The sequence below is a fragment of the Daphnia magna genome, linkage group LG2 (genome assembly GCF_020631705.1).
Source record: "Daphnia magna isolate NIES linkage group LG2, ASM2063170v1.1, whole genome shotgun sequence".
Taxonomy (NCBI): domain Eukaryota; kingdom Metazoa; phylum Arthropoda; class Branchiopoda; order Diplostraca; family Daphniidae; genus Daphnia; species Daphnia magna.
In genome coordinates this window covers 11,929,364-11,943,761 of record NC_059183.1, presented here as the reverse complement: position 1 = coordinate 11,943,761, position 14,398 = coordinate 11,929,364, and the positions used below count along the sequence as shown (strand labels likewise).

Sequence of the window (14,398 nt, the reverse complement as noted above, 5' to 3'; positions counted from 1 at the left end):
GGTCTACAATAACGAACGAAATGTTTAAATAGTCTGTTGAGAGTTTTCTTTAGTACAAAACTGCAAACTTCAATTACATTTCGAGCTCAAGAGTCGAGAATGTCTAAATTGTCTAATAGATATTCAAACGTCTCAAGTGTTTAATACAAAGAAACAGAATTACTTACGGTATTCCAGAATTAGGACAGTTTCTCCAGTTTTAGTTTAGAATGTTAAATTAAAAAAAAACCTATGCACTATTAAGACGAACACACAACAACTCCGTCCGCCAGCGAATCTCAGACTGGTGTACCGTTAATGTCTGTCCAGTTTGAATTCTGAAAACCAGCAGGCACATTGACGTTTTTCTAACCTAGCCTCTCTAAGAGCAAATGGTCACCTAACCTCCAAGTTTTGCGTAGTATTACCTTCGATTTGTAGAATCTAGGGTAATGGAGTGGAAAATTTCATGAAACGAAAAACTGATTATGTCACGTCGTCTGTAAAATATTCAAAATAGCTTCCTGTCCCTTGAATGCTTCCTTTCCCATAGAAGCGTTCCAGTTTTCATATTTTCTCTGGTGCAGTTGCTGAGATTGCTCAAAGGTTGAGAAGAACCACTCGTTTAAGCTAAAACCACTGTTCGATCAGTTTAATTAACAACTGTTGGATTGCAACTTTCCTACGCGCCAATCCTTCGTGAAATGATCTCCCACCCTTCACACTTACCTGTGTCCTTGCATTGCAACTGCCGAATTTTAGGGTCGTGGAACGGAAATTCGAAAAGATAGGCTGTTCGCATTTCGCGAAATAGTTTTCCACCTTTATTCTTGTTCTCGTAAAAGCCATTTTCATTTGTGCAATATTATGTATTCTTTATAACCTGTCTTTAAAATTTGCTTTTACACTTGCTTTGCCACGGTAATTAGGACCTCAGGGATCTCGTGAAACAAACTCAGTGAAACAGAACGCGCTGTTGCGTTAATTGACGGGGAAGTTGACGAGACCACCAGCGGCATTTCTTCCTCTTAATTTTAGCATTCCCTTATTAAGGGTATCAATACTATCGTCACGTTCGTCTTTTTTGGGATCAGGATCGTTGTAATACTGCCATCCCCAAGCACCCTATTTTCAATCACACAAGACATTGGGACAATTTTATAACCTGGAAGACATATTGAAAACTATTTCATACCTGATAACCGTTGTTGTAAGCGTATTCGTAGAGTTGCTCAATAGACGAGCCACCGGAACATCTTTGAGACAATTCTCCAATTACGAGCGGCTTATCCAAGCCATATCTAGCAGCTGAAACCTGATGATCGGCAAAATTGTTATAAAAAATTCCTTGTGTGCATTTTTTAAATGACAGGTGTTACCTTGAATGGCGAATTAGGTGCAAAAGATGCATGGCATGGATAAGCGTACGTATGCACTTGATAGAAATCTAGTTTCCCAAGTGCGCGGCCACCAGCTGCAATTAGGCATGCATCCGTGTAGTAATTTCCTTATTGTTTTTGTAAAGTATGAGTTAGCCCTTGTTTAACATGAAGGTAAAAACTAAAGCAGTTACTGGAGTTGGAAGACAGCCCATTCATACTGCGCTCAGACCAAGTACCAACGGTAACTAGCGCACCAGGATCAGTTTGTTTGATCGCTGCTGCCTGCCAGTTGATAAACAACAGAGTCCTATAAAAACAATCAAATTTAAGAAATAAAATGATTCAATTATTTCAAACGATTAAAGGAATTAAAGAGGCGAAAACGGGAATTAAGGTATCACGTACTCTCTCATTGTCACCAATGCCTGCTGCGGTTTGTTAAAGCCAGCTCCCGATTTGTAAAGCGGAAAAGTATTGAAACAATTATTGCCATCCCTCGTATTGTCGTATATCAAACCTTCCGGTTCATTGATAATCTCCCATGCTCCTAGTGCTGGATGTCCGGCTAGAGATTTCACCATGGGCTATTAAGAGGAAACAGTTTTATGACTTTATGAGGATTTAACCTCAAAAGAATTAAATTGTACCTTTAAAACTTTGTCAATGTATGATTGCAACTTCTTATTGTCTCGAAACAGATCAAGGGTTTTTCTATTTCTTAAATAAGCGCCGTTCCAGAGAACAAAAACCACAAGAATATTATTCGCTTTGGCTGTGTTTAAAAATGTTTTCATTTCTGGGAAGAGCGTTCCGTCTGGTGATTGAACATAACCGTTTGCATCATATCTCGGAGTGTTGTCTCCTTCAACGTGAAGCCAAACACCTGAAATCGATAAGTGACAAACAAATGTTCATTCATCAGCAATTTAAAATAGGGAAAAAGAAAACTTACGAACGCTGTTGCCTCCTTTGGATGCGACTTCCTTCAGCCATCTTTCAAAGGTAGATTTCGAATTGGCCATGTACTTACCGTTGCCAAAGTCGGAACCATAAGAGTTCCAAGCGAAATTTACCCCAGACAGGAAGACGGACTTGCCATTGTACATGAGTTTCTTACCGCTAACCGAGAGCCGACTTGCCTCTGTCCATTCAAAAGTGAATAGAAAGACAAGGCAAAATGTCAATGACAACTTATGAAGACGCATGTTGCCTGGTTCTGGATAGAACGCTCAACTGAACTGGCATCTTTTGGAAGCCTACCTTTATACGAAAATTCAGTAGGGCCAGTAAACGATTATGCTTCTGTGTTTACTCAGTTGTATCAAGAGAACACTGAACGATTAAATAGAGAGCTAATAAAATAAGCTGGGTGTTGGAACTTTGCCAGTAAATTTTTGAAACTGAAATAGATAAAAGCAAAAGATAAAGTATAGACCCTACTAGCATACCTGTGCAACTATCCGCAATTGTACTAGTCCTAGTACATCCAGCATAGAGCTGGATTCTTCGCTAGCTTGATTAGACTGTATAGTTTGTAGAAATCCAGTGGTTGCCATGTCAACCAAGTTTGACGCAAGCCAAAACCAAACCAATAAAATTTTTCTTTATCATGAAATCAATCCTCCGGGAAATGTTGGAATGCTCTACATTTGATGTTGCGGGTCTTTCGTTCAAGCGCAACACCAACAAGGTAAGGTGTTGTTGGAGAGATGCAATAGTCACACCATCGCAATTGAATTCCAAGTAAATAATGCAGACCTGTTGAAAGGTGTTTGCACACTTTCGATTAGCCACTAGGGGATTTTTTCCCAGATTTTGCACCGTGTTTGTCATTGGGTTCAAATAGGTATGATGGTACAACTGTTGGACTAAATCATGCAAGGACGCCAATAGAAAAAGGAATACTGATTGGTTGATAACGGTAGCATGGGAGAAGGACACAGACTTTTAGACTGATTTGAGTGTGTTATGGACATTATTGACCAGAGTACACTATTTACTTTTATTAGGATCTGGCAGTTCTAATTTCCGTGTCCTAAATTATATTTCCGGGTTTCATTTCCTGGATTTGCGTTGGATAATATTCATGCACGTTCACTTGCCTGCTGTTGAGTAAAAGCTGTGCATTCAGTTGATTGCGCAGCTGCCGATTAATTAGAAATAATTTTTTATTGCAAATGCGGGAAATTAAACACCTGTGGGTGAGTACACACAAACAAAAAAGAGCGCTCAAAAAATGGGTATAAATAAGCAGAAATATCGCAGTTGATAGCGAGAGTCAGAGCAATAAGAATGAAAATGTTGTTTTCTCTCGGACTCGTTTTCCTCCTTTGCGCCCAGGTAATCTACTATTAACATAGAAACAAAAATTGCACTCACTTTCCATAACTCACATACGAATGTATTGTATCGTTTGATTTCAGGCGCCAATCTCTACGAATGCAGATTTGCCTACTAAATACAATTACCGCGATGCGATCACCAAATCATTGCTGTTTTACTACGCCCAGCGCTCGGGCCGGCTGCCGGCTAATGACAACCCTATCCCCTATCGTTCTGATTCAGCACTTAAGGACCGCGGAAGAAATGGAGAAGATCTCACTGGAGGCTATTACGATGGTCAGTTTATTAAGCAATCCATTGAAATCTTTTCAAACGATTCAAAGCTTGGAATCGTTAGCTGGAGATCACGTCAAGTTCGGTTTTCCCATGGCGGGCACAACAACGATAATTGCGTGGTCAATTATTGACTACCAACTTGGATATTCATCTGTAGGTAAGTTAAACAAGTTTCTGCTCAATTCAAAAAGCACCATGAAATTGAATTGGGAATCATGATGTAGGACAATTGAGAAATGCCCTGAACATGGTGAAATGGGCGACTGATTACTTTATCAAAGCATGGAATCCGGCAACTAAAACATTGTACGGACAAGTGAGCGATGGAAATATCGACCATAAATTTTGGGGACGTCCTGAAGATATGAATCAGAATAATCGACCGGTAAATAAAAAAAAATCACTTTCACACTTCAATTTTCAATACTAAATTCTCTGCAAACAATGTTTTTTTTGTATTTTTTTTTGCAAAATGATGCAGGCTTTTTCCATATCTCCTAATGCTCCTGGTAAGTGTAATTTAGCATCTTCAATAGCCGACCACGATTGCGATTTAAATTTATCTATTGCATGTTGACATTCATAGGATCTGATTTGGCTGGAGAGACAGCAGCTGCCTTAGCCGCAGCTTCGATAGTTTTCTCATCAGTCGACAGAGGGTACAGTTCTCGATGTCTGACACATGCCAAACAGCTCTACGATTTTGCCAAAAAACATCAAGGGAAGTATCAAGTAAGGTTTCCCAAAAGAGGCAATTCTGGACAACATTATTACGAGTATGCCTTTATTTTCAATTAAACCTCGATTTCAAACTGGTAGTTACAAACAAACGTTCATTTTTTAAACAGCTCGTCTAGTTTCGAAGATGAGTTGGCTTGGAGCGCTATTTGGCTTTACCGTGCTACTAAAGATCCATTCTATCTTAACGAGGCTAAAGCTTTCTATGCCAAGTTTGGCCTAGCGTATAGAAACTGGGCATTTTCATGGGATGACAAAAGTCCTGGCGTACAGGTAATCAAAGATGGACTTCATGAATGTCGGGCTTCTTCTTGCTCAACAAAAAATCGCAAATTTACTGATTAATATCTTAGGTTATGTTAGCAAAATTGACGGGTGAAGAAAAGTACAAGAACGATGTCAAAGGATATTGCGATGCTAAGGTTAACCAGCCAAAGACACCCAAAGGACTTGTGTTCATCAACGCGTGGGGTTCGTTGCGATACGCAGCTAACAGCGCCTTCATATGCCTTCAAGTACGATATTTTCGTCTAGTTCTTCTCTTAAATGAATTAAGAAAGTTGAAAAAGAAACAGATTTAAACAAATGCATATCGTGCTTAAAGGCTGCTGACCTCAACATCAACGCGCAGACGTACCGCAAGTTTGCTCAAAAGCAAATTCACTACATTCTCGGAGACACCGGTCGCAGTTTCGTCGTTGGGTTTGGAGTTAATCCTCCAGTTAAACCACATCATAGATCCAGGTTTGGAATACTTATTCTTAAAAATTTAAATGTTCAATGGTCCTCATAAATTTCAACTTTGATGCAGCTCTTGCCCGAGAAGACCAGCACCTTGTGGAAATGCCAATTTGGTATCTAAAGCACCGAATCCTCAAATTTTGTACGGAGCTATGGTTGGCGGGCCGTCTGATAACAGAGACAGTTACGTCGATGACCGTGAAAATTATCAAACTAACGAAGTGGCCCTTGATTACAATGCTGGCTTCCAAGCATCTCTAGCCGCCCTACAGTCCTTGGCTGTCAAAAATGTTTTCAACTAAAATACGGCAAGTTAAATACACGCCTTTCTGCAGCAATTTGAAACTCGCAAAATAATTTGTCTGTCAACTGTATGTACCACCACATTTACAAGGAAATTTTTGTGACCAAAGATGCAACAAGTTAAGTCCGCTAGCAAGATTTTTTCCTGAGCTTTGGCATTATTTTTCCGAACATCGCTGTATCTTAAAATGGGAATGCCTGGTAATGCTATACTGACTAAACTTTGAATTGCTGATTACATGGGTAGAACTAAACAGTTTCGATACTGACCTTGCCTTAGACGTGGACTCTTCATCCCCGACGGTTCCACCTGCATTTGAACCACCACTTGATGATGGACAGCTCTGGTGAGGGTGAAGACGTCAGAAAGCCACACCAATAAACTAAACACACAACACTCGATAATGCCAAATGCACATTCATGGGAGACACAGAAAAGATGAACTGCTCCAGAGCGCCACAAGTGTCGTAGTGACATTTAGCTCAGTTTCAAGGGTAACCCTTAGATGTGGAGGTTGGGTCATGAAAGAAAGGTGATTGGAGGAAAAGAAAAAGAAGCGGCCATCATGGATTTTTGATCCCCCTTCCCCTCGTTTTGAATGCACCGACGAAGTATAATGACTTGAAGTATAATATAGTCCGTTATCACTTGCGCTTATTTATGGGAACGTGAATGTTAAAGGTACAATGTGAATACAGGTGCGTGTGGCTGTATACTTTTGTCATAAATAAATAAATGGCACCCATCAATCACATCGTTAATAAATTAAATTGGTTCCCGTTCACGGTGTTCTTAATATCTAACGAATATGTTCATACTATTGCGGCGTAGGGCAGCCGCCTATGCAGTGAGGATAAAGCCGTCATTGCATAGAAGGAATCTATCGCTTTAAAATGCTTTACATGATCTTAATTATATACAGCCCTCCCGATTGTATAAGACAGTTGCTTGTTTTTAGAAAGCGGTGAAGTCTGATGAGTTCCGTGCTTTCTTTCTTTTCAACAGACTCATCAAATAAAGGTTAGCGAGTGGGATGAAAACGAAATAAAAATAAAACACAAGGCCAGTATGTTTAAAAGAATTTTGTGGTATTTACAAGAAAAGAACAAAAATTTTGTTACGTACAGCAGTTAAAACTCAAGCCTTGCTCTGCTTTCTCCGCAGTGGCGCACGTCTGGAACCGGTTGACTCATTTAAGGATAAAATCCCCCGTAAAGGTAGATGAAGACTATCGTGGAGGTGAAGACTACCTGTACACTCTGCCATCACTGCGAGACAATCAACTCTCGTAGTGGTCTCTTTCCAGCGAGTGCATGCATGTGGGAGATGGCAATATTGCTCACCATCCCGTCACTTGCAGTGCAAACTTGTTGCCGTGAAAAAGACAATTGAAACAGAAGGGTACATTGTTGGTAGTCCCCACGCACGACAATGAACAACTCAATTACGGGTTCGTCGACCAGCTCCTTTGGTTTGCAACTGGGAAAGAGCGTCATCACAAGTGAATATTTATAAAACCAAACTGAAATGTACAAAAAATTTTGACAAGTAAATACAACATTGAACTGAAATGGAGGAACAAGGAATTTTGACGAGTAAATATTTACAAAATCCAACAAAAATGTAGGCCTACGTAGGCATCAGGAATTTTGACGAGTAAATATTTACAAAATCACACTGACGAAATGTAGGCATAAGAAATTTTGACGAGTAGATATTTACAAGACCGAACTAAAATGTAGGCACAAGAAATTTTGACGAGTAAATATCTACAAAATTGAACTGAAATCCACAAGAATTTTGACTTGCAATCTCTGCTGTGATTATGGGGAGAAAAAAGAAATGAAATAATGCTCAACGAGCCGTTTACTCCGCAACAATCGGCTGTTCTAAAGCAGCTCTCTCCGCTCGCTCGTTCGCCTTCTTGGCCAATCTTCGTTGGTAGGAGGCGTTCCACAACGCCTTGTTCGGCTTCTTCTTCCTACCTTTTCCAACAGGAGCATCTGCAACCGCATCAGCAATTCCGTCAACCAACTGCTCGCCTTGAATAGCAAGAACGTCCTCAACAATTTCTTGCTGGGTGGAAATTACAGGATGTTCTGCACAGGCAGGAACAGCAGCTGGCTCAGACGATGCGCCCTCTTTGACGGAATTGTCCATTTGGCCCACAGATACTGAAGTATCCTCTTCAACGACGACGACCACGGGATCGGTGGTAGAATCCACTGCACAAGGATCTTGCACAACGGCAGTCGCTTGTGGTTCCCGTGCGGCTCTCTCTGCTCTCTCGTTCGCCTTCTTGGCCAATCTTCGTTGGTAGGAGGCGTTCCACAACGCCTTGTTCGGCTTCTTCTTCCTACCTACTCCAACAGGAGCATCTGCAACCGCATCAGCAATTCCGTCAACCAACTGCTCGCCTTGAATAGCAAGAACGTCCTCAACAATTTCTTGCTGGGTGGAAATTACAGGATGTTCTGCACAGGCAGGAACAGCAGCTGACTCAGACGATGCGCCCTCTTCGACGGAATCGCACATTTGGTCCGCAGATGGTGAAGCATCCTCGTCAACAATGACAACAACGGGATCGACAAATGAGTCCGCTGCACAAGGATCTTGCACAGCGTCCAACGATGGTGCGCCGCTTGGCTCCTCATCCAAATCGCAAACGGCAGTTTCACACACCTTAATCGAATCCGCGTCCTCGGATCCTTCTGCGGGAGTCGCATGTTGTTCTCGAGCGGCCCTTTCTTCCCTCTCTTTCGCTCTCCTGGCCAATCTACGTTGGTAGGAAGCGTTCCACAATGCCTTATTCGACTTCTTCTTCCGGCCGGGTACGCTGTTTGGCTTCTGATCTAAATCGCCAACTGCTGCTTCAGGAACGTCCGCCACTTTCTCGTCATCCTTTGGAGGTACGATGTTAACCTCATCCACTTCCGCTGGATTGCTTTCGTCCACTTGCACAACTTTCGCACTCACTTTGGCATAGGCTTTCCACCCTAGCCATCCAATTGCAACGACTCCGGCTCCAACGGCCACTAAACCGATCACTTTAGCTGATGATTTCACGTATGAATACATATTTGAAAAGATATCAAGGCTTTGATTTCTTGTGCAAAGAAAGATTTTGAATTGCATTTGCAACGTTTGCCTATATCGTTCTGGGGACACTGGACATTTTCACCATAGCGGAATTTCACTGTTTGAAATGACTTTTAAATCATTTCCGGCAATAATTACATTAAAAAGACTATTGATTCGAAATTTAATCAATAAATCGCCTTTTGTTCAATGGTTTTACATCTTTATTACATGAATAAGATTTTTAAAAAATAATCAAAATCCATGTTTCGGGAAAACGTGAACAGAAAAACGATTTGAAAAAAAAAAATGACGTGGAACAAATTCTGTTGTTGTTTTACGGCCTAGCAACTGTATTAGAAATTGACGTTTTATTTAAATATTATTTTTAAAAATAGTAGTCGCACATCTTAAAACGGAATTGTTTTGTTGTGTCAAGTAACCATAAATCAGTCTTTTAACTACTTCAATGGCTGCACAGATTTGACAGTTTTATTGGCATGGATGAATTAAGGACTATTATTTATGAATCTATACATAACAGCTTATTACACTGAAAAATAAAACTTGTGCTTTTCAAGGGACAGAATAAAATTTTAGCAAACATGGGCAAACCTAGATGACTGTCGGTAGTAGCATCCTTCAGGCTTGGATTCTTCTTCTGCAGTTGTCATTGCACAAGTATCATCTCTATTTTGCAAAATCTTACATCACTGAATAACAATAAAAAATTCTCTATTAGATATAGATCAATACGGTTTCTGCACTGACCATGCTTTCGAGACGGACTCACCTTCCTAATCTGTTCCAGCTTAACAAGCCTTGTGAAGAAAGCTGCTCATTATCTTTAGAGTCATGTCTTTTCTTTCTACCAACATTGGCAAGTCTATCTTTTCCTTTTTTAGCAGCCCCAAACCTAACACGACTGTAAAAACTTAAAAGTGATCACATACTCGACGTACGCGTACCATCCTTTGTACGAATAACGAAGTAAAATACTACAGCACACTCCTTGACGCGTTCGAAATCCTGACTACACTGAAGTAGAAAAACTAAAAATGGCCCACTGGGATGTGAGGTACTGCAGTCAGGGTGAGGGGAAGAAAACTAATTTGCTTCCAAGGAAAATGACAAAAACGCTTTTCGAAGTTTGCGTTCCACAACTCTGAAATTCCGCTTGGAGATAATATGCAAGGACACACGTAACTGTGGAGAATAGGTGATTATTTGGGGGAAAGGAGGGGCATAGGAAATTGCTAGACAACAAATTCCATAAACATTGTTATTCAAACTAATCACTTTCCAGCAGATACGTCAAAAAACGTAGAGATCATATCTCCAGTGAAATTGTTGTGCCATTTACGTTGATATATTTTAAAAGTCACGGATGTAGATAAAATGAATACAATCTGAATGGTGATTGCTACAGTTAAATGCCTCATGCATCGTCAATTAGGTGAAGAGATTGTGACTGAATGTCGGTATGTTTGGAGCTTCCAACAAAAAAAGCCAAGGCTCATATAAAACATCATTCTCAAATAGGATTAAATGGCAGCAATGACGTGATTCCCAACAGCCACTGCTATCAGTGACAATAAGCTAAAAATCCAACGTAACGAGAATAGGTCTTTGTGGCTATCTGCGTGACCCGATGCAAGCTTATCGTTCGGCCAAAGCTTGGGACGTGGATCGACTAACAAACTGGAAGCCAGAACCGTGCGTCCCAACACTTGAACCTTAGCCTCGCGTGAAAGGGATTGGAAAATATTGAGGCCAGAAGCATGTTCTACGTCACGGACAGTTGCTAAGTGGCTCCGTAAAAAAAGGTTGGAAGATAAGCAATCACGACCGTAGTGAAGATGAGTTGGCAGCAGAAAAGATTGAACGTCCAGTTCTTTTCCGGAGCAATCCAATTCCATCAGATCAGTGCAGTGGGAAACAACGAGGAATATTGCCGGACTGGGTGAATTCCTTGCAGGGCCGGCCACAACATGTATTCGTCCAGCATTACCAGACAGCTCCATAATCCTCTTTTCAATGTCTTGCCAATATTTTTCGAAAGCTGGTGAAATTTCGATTGCATTTGTTTCTACCCAACCATCTACTGAATTCTCTGTGGAGCTGCAAAAATCTAATCGAACATGACGATGTCATTATTGATTGTTCAAGCTATGAGATAAAAATGCATTTTAATATTTTCGTACTTGGAAAGAAGAGAGGAGCCAGCAGCAAAGATGACGGTTGAGAATGTTCTTGAAATCGGTCACAAATGGAGACATCTTGAACTCTTAGACGTGGATCTACTCCCCATGATGAGACAACTGAATGATTCGATAACTCGGTAGTATTCGAAAGCGTGTACGAGACCCAGGAGGGTATCCCCTCACGCACGTTAAAACCTGCAATTAAGTATAATCATTAGATCATAATATTGTGATTAGAATGTTTCACTTATACCGACGATATAGTCAGGACTGATCAATACTTTCACGCCTTCTCTTTTAGAGCCAGGTAAGCCCCATGGAGCGTGCAACTCTACTAACTCTTTCGCAGCAGATTCCGTCAAGTTTAACCTAGCATTCTAATTGATTCCAGCAATTATTGATTTGTTCGTTTCACAGGATTGGAAAACAGAGAACACGTTACCTGAATAGGATCGCTATAACCAGACAGGAGATCGCAAACTCTTCTGCGTTTCTGATGATCAATGAATTGCGTTCGCAATCCTTGATTATCCAAAGGATAGTCCAGGATGTGAGGAACAACATTATTATTTTCAGTTGGATTTGGGGGCTGGATCGCCAACAAGTGATGCAAAGCGCCCCATGTCCCATCGTTAGGTGCCGGATCGACACCTGTGAGCCAACACATTAAATTGTACAACTCAACATTGGAAAATGGGTCAACTGTCGATCCGTCACGAAGGAAGGATGGTCCCTGTGCCACAAATATGGCTTGCATATCAGTATACGTGTTATCCCAGCCGTGGCCTCCAGGTAAATAATCTTCTGTTCCGACGATGACCCTCCAACTGATGCTCAGGTCGAAGAGCAAACTGGAAATCCTTGGGCTGTTGGCATAGTGATGACGTCGTGGAAAATCCCATTTATCGTAAACGCGTATTTTATCGTTGCGGCACTCGATATCGGCAGCGATTCGATCTCTTTCCACTGGACAAAGTCTCGGATAGAAAATGTAGGTATTTGAACCGGACATGCAAATTTAGCAAAATTACTCTTTGAATCGTTTATCGGGCGGAGAGTCGGAGTTAAGCCTTCGGCGCAGTCATAACAGAACGCTGAACTAGCGACGTCTTTAACCATTTCCTCGAGTTTCACGACGTTACGGTTCATCGGGACAGATGCCATGCCATGGTCTGACACAACGATAATATCAACACATCCTAAAATACCTTTGGCAGCCATGCTATCGATTAAAAATTCGATTTGGTTATCGACTTTTAGAATCTGTTCGTCTACCTATTGAATTCATTGTCTGTTATTACCCCACAAATAAAAAAATCATTATCTACAGATGGAATAATGAAATACCATTTTAGAATCAGGGCCATTGTTGTGTCCAGAACCGTCGGGTTCTTCAAGGTATAATCCGATGAAATTCGGTCGCTTTGGCTGAGGTAAAAGCAGCCAATCAATGACTTGACTTATACGTTGCTCAAAAGGAATACTTCCGTTGTAAGGTAACCAATAATCAGGTGCTCGAATGGGATCGTTAATGTAAGATCCAGGCCAAAAATAAGAAGCACTCTTTTTCCCTGAATGCAATGAAAAACACATTGTTAATGGCAACATTTAAACTATACTAAAAGCAAATCTATTCACTTACTTGTCGTCTGATAGTGAACCAGACGGGTTCACCTAGCCACCACGCCCGATCGAGTAAATTCGGAGCAGAAAAGTTAAAACCAGCAGCAGGTAAACTAAAATTACGTCCGAGTTCTGGATCGTAAAATTCGTGGGCTACGATACCATGCGATTCCGGATACAATCCCTGGCCGTACGTGGATAAACAAAATAGCATTTGAAAAAGAAAAACACCGGAAATGTTCGAAGAAATGGAAAATCGTTATACCGTGACGATGGAATAATGATTTGGAAGGGTGATGGTGGGAAAAACAGGAATCATCGAGGCCGCTTTGACACCACAACGGGCTAGACGAACAAGTCCTTTTGTGGAGGATGTTCTTGATAGCCTCTCGAGATAATCGGACCGGAAGCCGTCGAGGGAGACTAGTAGTAATGGCGGCTTGGCTGCCTCTCCCTTCAAGCTCCAATAAGGTAAGCATTGGGCTGAATCAACATGGAATGCCGAACATGACTCATCAGCAACAGGAGGAAGAGCTAAACTGGCGCCAACCTTCACGAATAAGGGTAAATGTTAATTTAAATCAATTTAACCGTTAACAAGGCCCTAACTACTTACCAGAAGACTAAACAGGATGTAATAGCCGTGTGTCATACTCAATTACTATAAAGTTCAAAATTAGAGTGAAGTGGTTAATGGCAAACAGCTCCCGATACAGTTGGCTTAGTTGTAAGACTATTACACTTTTATTTTTCAGAATTCTCTTCACTGTTCTTTGCGAGGATTTGGGAATAAACTTGAGCGGTGCGGCGTCGAAAGCAGACTGAGGTTAACCGTTTCTGCGACCGGACAACTTACAAACAATGGCAACAGCGATGTCTGAAATACTGTGTATACAGAAGTAAACAAAGTCCCGGACTACGGTCAAACTGCCATTGAACCCTGGGCTACCGCGCTTCTATCGCTTCACGCCTAGAGATGGTACAGCTTGTTTGTAGTAAATATAGCTCACCGTCAAGTTGGTTTAGGTTTGGTATCAAGGACGTTCTCCTTCTTGTGGATGGTAAGCTACCCGTAGTGAATGCTGAGGGTACGAACCATGAATGCTATGTCTTTGTTTTTGCTCTGAAGCCAATGGGCAAAAATATAAAAGAATAGGTCCCAACGAGACTCGAACTCGTGATCTCCTGCTTACTAGGCAGGCGCTTTGCCATCTAAGCCATGAGACCTTGTAAGCATGAAAAATTGATTGGATATAAATCTGAATTAAAGGCTTCCATGTGTGATGAGTGGCATTTATGGCTATACAATGGGAACTTTTCACAAAGTGGTACTGCAGTAGTTTTCTTCAATGACTGCAGGGTGAAAGTTAACAACGGTTTTACGTCCTGTTTCATTTTTCTTTGTATTTAGGATTTTTTTTTTCATTTTTGCGTTCTTATTCTTTCGTATTGTTTCTTCACATTCCGTTACCGTAATTTAGCTGTTGATGTACTGCAGGTGGGATACACATGTTCAGTGCGGTAACCAGGGAAAAAGTTAATTATTTCCAGCTGTGGTGGTGCTGCAGGCAACTTCGTGAATTGGCCTCTGTAAAACGTCAAGATGTTGGTGCACAGTATTTTGTCATTATTCAAACATCCCACCTCAAGTTGTGATATCTTATCATAAAAAAATATTAAGATATGCATAGATATTGATGTGTTCTCGTTGATAATAATGCAGACACCCC

General features: G+C 41.1%; 3 protein-coding genes and 1 non-coding gene across 5 annotated transcripts; 1 reads left to right on the top strand and 3 right to left on the bottom strand.

Moving 5' to 3' along the window:
- Positions 1-827: 827 nt before the first annotated feature.
- LOC116917285 (mannan endo-1,4-beta-mannosidase) lies at positions 828-2,687 on the bottom strand. The gene is made up of 7 exons (XM_032922734.2): positions 2,314-2,687; positions 2,009-2,244; positions 1,767-1,945; positions 1,553-1,668; positions 1,359-1,486; positions 1,175-1,294; positions 828-1,104 (listed from the first exon to the last, which is right to left on the bottom strand). The coding sequence occupies exons 1-7, from the start codon at positions 2,564-2,566 to the stop codon at positions 961-963; spliced, it is 1,176 nt and encodes a 391-aa protein (XP_032778625.2). The 5' UTR covers positions 2,567-2,687; the 3' UTR covers positions 828-960.
- Positions 2,688-3,562: 875 nt separating this feature from the next.
- LOC116917258 (endoglucanase E-4-like) lies at positions 3,563-5,797 on the top strand. The gene is made up of 10 exons (XM_032922677.2): positions 3,563-3,701; positions 3,785-3,980; positions 4,042-4,137; positions 4,205-4,365; positions 4,462-4,489; positions 4,567-4,756; positions 4,829-4,991; positions 5,072-5,233; positions 5,323-5,462; positions 5,530-5,797. The coding sequence occupies exons 1-10, from the start codon at positions 3,654-3,656 to the stop codon at positions 5,759-5,761; spliced, it is 1,416 nt and encodes a 471-aa protein (XP_032778568.2). The 5' UTR covers positions 3,563-3,653; the 3' UTR covers positions 5,762-5,797.
- Positions 5,798-10,188: 4,391 nt separating this feature from the next.
- LOC116917234 (ectonucleotide pyrophosphatase/phosphodiesterase family member 1) lies at positions 10,189-13,532 on the bottom strand. 2 transcript variants are annotated; one of them, XM_045170183.1, is made up of 10 exons: positions 13,409-13,532; positions 13,285-13,329; positions 12,934-13,218; positions 12,689-12,852; positions 12,393-12,618; positions 12,077-12,320; positions 11,488-12,011; positions 11,299-11,422; positions 11,046-11,240; positions 10,189-10,972 (listed from the first exon to the last, which is right to left on the bottom strand). In XM_045170183.1, the coding sequence occupies exons 2-10, from the start codon at positions 13,318-13,320 to the stop codon at positions 10,386-10,388; spliced, it is 2,385 nt and encodes a 794-aa protein (XP_045026118.1). In that variant the 5' UTR covers positions 13,321-13,329; positions 13,409-13,532; the 3' UTR covers positions 10,189-10,385. The 2 variants fall into 2 exon arrangements, with proteins under 2 accessions (XP_045026118.1, XP_045026117.1); XM_045170182.1 differs by having other exon boundaries at positions 12,393-12,616; positions 12,687-12,852; positions 13,285-13,516.
- A 290-nt stretch (positions 13,533-13,822) lies between these two features.
- Positions 13,823-13,895, bottom strand: Trnat-agu. Its single transcript has one exon. It is a non-coding gene; the product is annotated as a tRNA-Thr (tRNA).
- Positions 13,896-14,398: the final 503 nt, after the last annotated feature.